Raw genomic sequence first — 5,641 nt, 5'->3', positions numbered from 1 at the left:
TATTTGCTATGCAGGTTTATCTTTATGACATTTGACTTAAATATCTTTGTACTTTGGAAATCATCAATCATAGTTTCATTGTTGGTGGTGTTAAACCAGCGATCAATGTAGGATCTCACTATCCCTTCGGGGACATCCGATGTAGGATCTCACTGTTATAACTTCAAAATCCCAGCATTCTCCAGGCAGTAATAAAACTCGAAGCTATTTCCTCTAAAAAAAGCTTCCAAACCTGTAAACTCTTTGCTCCATTCATCAAAACAACAATCAACAATCCATATGCATTTGTTTTATAGATTTCGGACCCATTCTTAATGTTGGTTCTATTTTTACAGGACGAGACGGTGCTCCACCAGGCTCCCTTGCTGACAGGACGTCTATGTGGCCGCTTTGGAGACCAGAGTGACGTAGGAAGCTGTGCTGGCTCTGCCGTTGCCACGCTGGCCAAGGCGGCATGTGTGTGATTTAAGTTGCTTGTAACGTCGAGTGGTGGTTGACGTTTGTTTCATCCATTTTTTTCTGTACTGGGAGTGTGTTTGGTTAGACCAACGATTCTGTTTGAACTGTCACATGAGTTGTGTGCCGTGTGCATTATATTGTAACACCTATTAGATATGTGACTGAATATCCAAAGAATGGGAGAACCTTGACCAATCACGTTTTATTCTTGAACTGTCACCACATGAGCTTACTGTTCTAATGTATATCATAGTTTCAGAATCTTGATATCCATGCCTTCGTCATGTGCCTTGATGACTAATTGGACATGATCGATGAGTAAAGCTGATGTTGGGCTGGTCGTTTCTTGGACCAAGCACGCTTTATTCTCGCACATGTTTTTTGTTTCTCCATTATTTGTCCATATATCAAGGTTAAACATGTAGGTGTGCACATATTCATTTTCTTTGCAAATTGTTTCTTTTCGCGGTGAGGTTGAAAAAGCATGGGAACTATATATACTCTGGGTACTTGTATTTTCTTCCAGGATATTGTTGAAACCACGCACACAGAGAATGTGATCCGAACCTATTAGATCAGTCAATCCGGTTCACTTGCACATGCACGCGTTTCAGCAACTAGTTTTGCTAGTTTCGTACTTCTAGTTCACGTGTGCACTACAGGGAGTTGACAATTCAACTACTAGTTTTGCTAGTTTCGTACTTATAGTTCCTGCGTGAACTAAACGGGAAGACAATACTAGTGTCACTGAAGAGTCGATGGAAGGCTGTGCTCATCTGCTTCCTTCAGCGCGCCGGACAAGTAATGCTCTCCGTGTTGGACTTGTTGGAGGCCGGAGCCACGAGGATGTCAATGAAGACAGTAAAAGCCGATTAATGCTAGTGTCGCTGGAGGCTGGAGAGTCGATGAAAAACCATGCTTGTCAGCTTCCTCCAGCGTGCCAGACAAAGAAGTGCTTTCCATGTTGGAGGCTGGAGTCGATGAAGACAGTAAAAAGGAGGATTTCCGGTGTCCTTTTTCTCTGGCACCACGACTCAGCGAACGGTGTAGTCGAGTCCATCCTTCACAAGGCCTGTGCCATGTCACCCAAGTTTGGCGAGCTCTCGTGGTGTTAGGAGACGGAAGGGGAAGAAAAAAAAAGGGAACTCAAAATGTGCTTCCCCTCGACCTGAAGAGAGAGTAGAGACTCGAAGTCAATCAGACTGATGGACATGGGACGTCGTGGAGTCTATGGGATAGACGAAGGAGGTCGCCGCTGGCCTGCTACTTGTTGCCTAGCTTGCCTCCGTCGTCGAGGCGGTCCAGAGTAACATGCCCTCCCCTCTCCTCTCCTCGCCAAAGTCCAAAGTCATAAGTCACGGCACGCGCTGCCGCCCGCGGCGACGACCATGGCCTTCTTTTATAGATGGAGCAAGGTTGAGAATCTGTGAGAGGAAGAGTGGGAAACAGCAGATTGATCTGGTTTCGCTCGATAATCTTCAGCCAGGTGGAGGGCCGTGATGTTTGAGGCCACGGATCGGGGGTGAATTTTGTTGGCGGATCGGTAGAAGCCCGAGACTCGCTGGAGCCGAGGAGGGAGATCGCGCGCAGGATGCGATGCGACGCGACGGTTAATAAATATGGCATGCACGCGCAGTTTCCGTGGGGTTTGTTTGTTGTTATGAACTCAAAGCAATCCACACGCGCGTGAGGAGTAGCGAGCGAGCGAGAAAAAGGAAGGCGTGTATGCACGTCGTGAGGAGTACGTACATACATACGTAGCACTGCGCGCGAGACGTTTGTTCGCTGAAGACAAGTTAATTAATCCATTGACCGGCCGCGGCCGCGCGTATGACCCCACGTCTTGCTCACGACTTCGCAAAAAAAAAAAGTTTTTTAAGCAGCGGCGAAGCACGGATGTTCAACAAATTTTTTTTAAAAAGAAAGTCAACTTAGTATAACCGGAAGTAATGAAAATATTTCTGGTTGTCAGGCCCGGCTTGGAGCAGAAAACTGAAGATCCAGCCCAGCTCGACTTGTATTTCAGGAGAAAAAAAGACTCGCCCAGGGCCAGGGGAATCGTCAACGGAGTCGCCACGCACGCCGTTCGGGGTCAGCCGGAAGCGGCATTCACTCTGGCTTCCGCGCCGCCGCTCGCAAATCCGCCGCTCCAATCGCCCGCTCTCCCAGCAAGCCAGCCCGGCCATTGCCGCCGACGCGGAGACTCATGGAGTTCCGCTTCCGCGCCGGCGACCGCGGGCCCTCCTCGTCCGCCTCCGGCGATTCCCCGCCGGTACCGCTCTCTCACCCCCGCGACGGCTACTTCGGTGGTCAAGGCCTTCAAGGCGCCCGAATCCCTGACAACGCTCCCCACCCCCTCCGCCAACCAGGGCCTCCGCCGCCGCCGCCATCGACCGAGTGGGAGGCGGCGCGGCGGGAAGGCATTATTCAGATGGAGGTCAGGCGGCGTCTCATCGAGGAGGAGGTGCGCCGCGAGTTCGAGGCCAAGGGCGATCTCGCCTTCGCCCGCGGCGGGTTCCTGCCCGACCCGTTCTTCCCTCCCGCCCACCTCATGCCGCCGCCGATGCAGATGGCGATGCATCCGCCCCCGCACGCGCCGCCGCCGATGCCTTTCGAGGAGTTCGGAGCCTGGCATGGCTTTAACCAGTTTGGGCCTCGCCCGCAAGCCGGGTTTGGGGAAAGGAGGAGGTTGTCTCCGCCGCGGCCGAAGCCGAAGCATAAGCTCCAGCTGCTTGAGATCGAGCCCTCTGGGAGATCTGAGGTGTGTGTGTGCGCTCATATCTTTCTTTTAGATTGTTGCCCTTGTACTACTTCAGAGAAGTTCTTTTTCCAGATGAGGCATAAAAACTACTACCTGGCTCAGATATTCTGTCTGTATTTATGCTCTGTCCTTTCATAGTTTTGCACGCCATCTGTGCCTTTTTGGCTTAATGGTGCTATACACTTTTATCTTCATTCACTTGGCCTGGACTTAACTTAGCAGCACCAACAATTATAGTTTTGTAGAAAGATCAGGATCTCTCATCAAGCCATGCATAAGTGAGCAATCTTTTTTTTTCTCTAGAATGTTGGTTTTCTGATTACTTCAGTGGAACACCAAATCTCATAGAATAGCTCCATACTAGATGGACCTAGCGCGCTTTGCCGCGCCGTTTTTCTTACTGTCGTTTAACTACTGCCAAATTTCAATACCTTCTTCAATACTGCCCAATTTCACAACGTTCCATGAATTTGGCCATTTTAACAACCTATGTTATTCAACGATCAGGCCTGCTATAAGGCATGCCAAAAGATAACTAGCACTTCATAACTTATGATAAACTTATATGGGGGTGAATTTGTGATATATAAATACAGAGATCCAAAAATAACTCAAGGTAATAGCAGAAACAACATAGAATCTATAAACAACTTGGTCTAGAGAATGGCCATGACAAAAAAGTACCAATCTTGTAAACTTCAAAGAGTTTTACCCAAAAAAGTATCTGTTCGTTACTTCTAGTGAGTCTTCTTAAAAAATACTAATGCTGTTTTAGAATTTCTGAGATAATATTGATACCCTTCCAGAACATACATGAACTAAACTACCCGTTGTTATTTGAAAATAGTCTAGATGACGTCAATATCCAACTATATTGCAGCCACACATAAATAATAGATGGATAGTGCTTGGGTACCAGGTAGCCATATGTCATAAAAGTGAGATGGTAAGGGCTTTAGATGCTAGCCTTCTGTATTTATGCTCTGTTCTTTCATAGTTTTGCACGCTATCTGTGCCTTTTTGGCTTAATAATGGTGCTGTACACTTTATCTTCATTTCACCTGGCCTGGACTTAACTTAGCAGCAACAATTATAGTTTTGTAGAAAGTTCAGGATCTCTCATCAAGCCATGCATAAGTGAGCAATCTCTATTTTTATCTAGAATGTTGTTTTTCTGATTACTTCAGTGGAACACCAAACCCCATAGAATAGCTCCATATTATTGCTCTTAGATGACAGAAACACCCAGAAAAAATTATGGGCCCAGATCAGAGCTTAAAAGGATTGATTGTTTCCCATTGATTCTACTCATGTCCATGCATTCCTTTAAATTGGTGGTGTCGGTATGTGTAGAGAGATAGTTTGATCGTGAGAGTTAGTTTCATATGCTATTCTTCCAGAGCTGCAGGTTTTTGTTTCATATGCACACCCAATAACCTCTGCACTGAAATGTTCATTTCAGGCTCCTTCATCAAAAACAAAGGTCCAGAGGATGAAGAGGAAGGCAGATACAATTAGTGGACCCACTGTACCAAAGAAAGTACAGAAACTAACCAAGGACTGGAGCTGTGCACTATGCCAAGTGAGTGCAACTTGTGAAGCTGGACTTAATGAGCATCTTGAAGGGAAAAAACATAAGGCAAAGTTCGCCCAGTGTGGAACAAGCAAGGTGATAACTGATAGCAAAGACAACTTGCGGAAGATCACCGGGAATAAGAGTGGAATAGAACCTTGCGACGAACCTAAAAAAATATGCATACTAGTAGATGGAGAGTTGCATGAAGTTGTTCAGAAGAACAACTACCTGTGGTGTGATCGCTGCAAAGTCAGGTGCGATAGCAATGTGACCATGGCTGGCCATTTGCGGAGCAAGAAGCACAATAAACGAAACAAGGTTTGGTCATCGATAGAGGTGGTGAGGATGGATACCAAAATCAATGAAGATTTGAGCTCTCCTTGTGAAAGTAAGGTAAATACAAATGACTCTACTGAAACTCAAGCCCTAATTAAGGGCAACATAGACATGGCCATCCAAGTTGAGGAATGTGGCCTTGTAGAAAATCCAGTGGAAATTGAGAAAGAAAGCACAAGCATGGCCAGTGAGGTAGAAAGTACAAACATGGCCAATAGATATGTGGAAACTCCTGTTGAAAGTATGATGGAAAGCACGGACATGACAAACGATGCGAGGCATCTTGTGCCTACAGAGGAGTAACACTAGATCTTGATGTTTACATATGCCTAGCTCAGTTTCATTATGAGATCTAGCTTTTCGTCTTACCACCCATACCTAGTGTATAGGGTAACAATAATACATATGGGCAGTGTTTTCTTGTTAAGTTTCTTGACCATTGGTAATCACGTATAACGTTAGAAATCTTGCAAGTCTATGGATCCAGCACAATAGATGGCTATGGCTCG

At 46.3% G+C, this 5,641-nt stretch overlaps 1 protein-coding gene across 1 annotated transcript; it reads left to right on the top strand.

Moving 5' to 3' along the window:
• The first annotated feature begins 2,665 nt into the window (after window positions 1–2,665).
• On the top strand, window positions 2,666–5,435 carry LOC124664612. The gene is made up of 3 exons (XM_047202090.1): window positions 2,666–2,783; window positions 2,829–3,220; window positions 4,704–5,435. The coding sequence occupies exons 1-3, from the start codon at window positions 2,666–2,668 to the stop codon at window positions 5,433–5,435; spliced, it is 1,242 nt and encodes a 413-aa protein (XP_047058046.1).
• Window positions 5,436–5,641: the final 206 nt, after the last annotated feature.

The sequence above is a fragment of the Lolium rigidum genome, chromosome 1 (genome assembly GCF_022539505.1).
Source record: "Lolium rigidum isolate FL_2022 chromosome 1, APGP_CSIRO_Lrig_0.1, whole genome shotgun sequence".
Taxonomy (NCBI): Eukaryota; Viridiplantae; Streptophyta; class Magnoliopsida; order Poales; family Poaceae; genus Lolium; species Lolium rigidum.
This window is presented reverse-complemented; position numbering and strand designations above follow the sequence as displayed.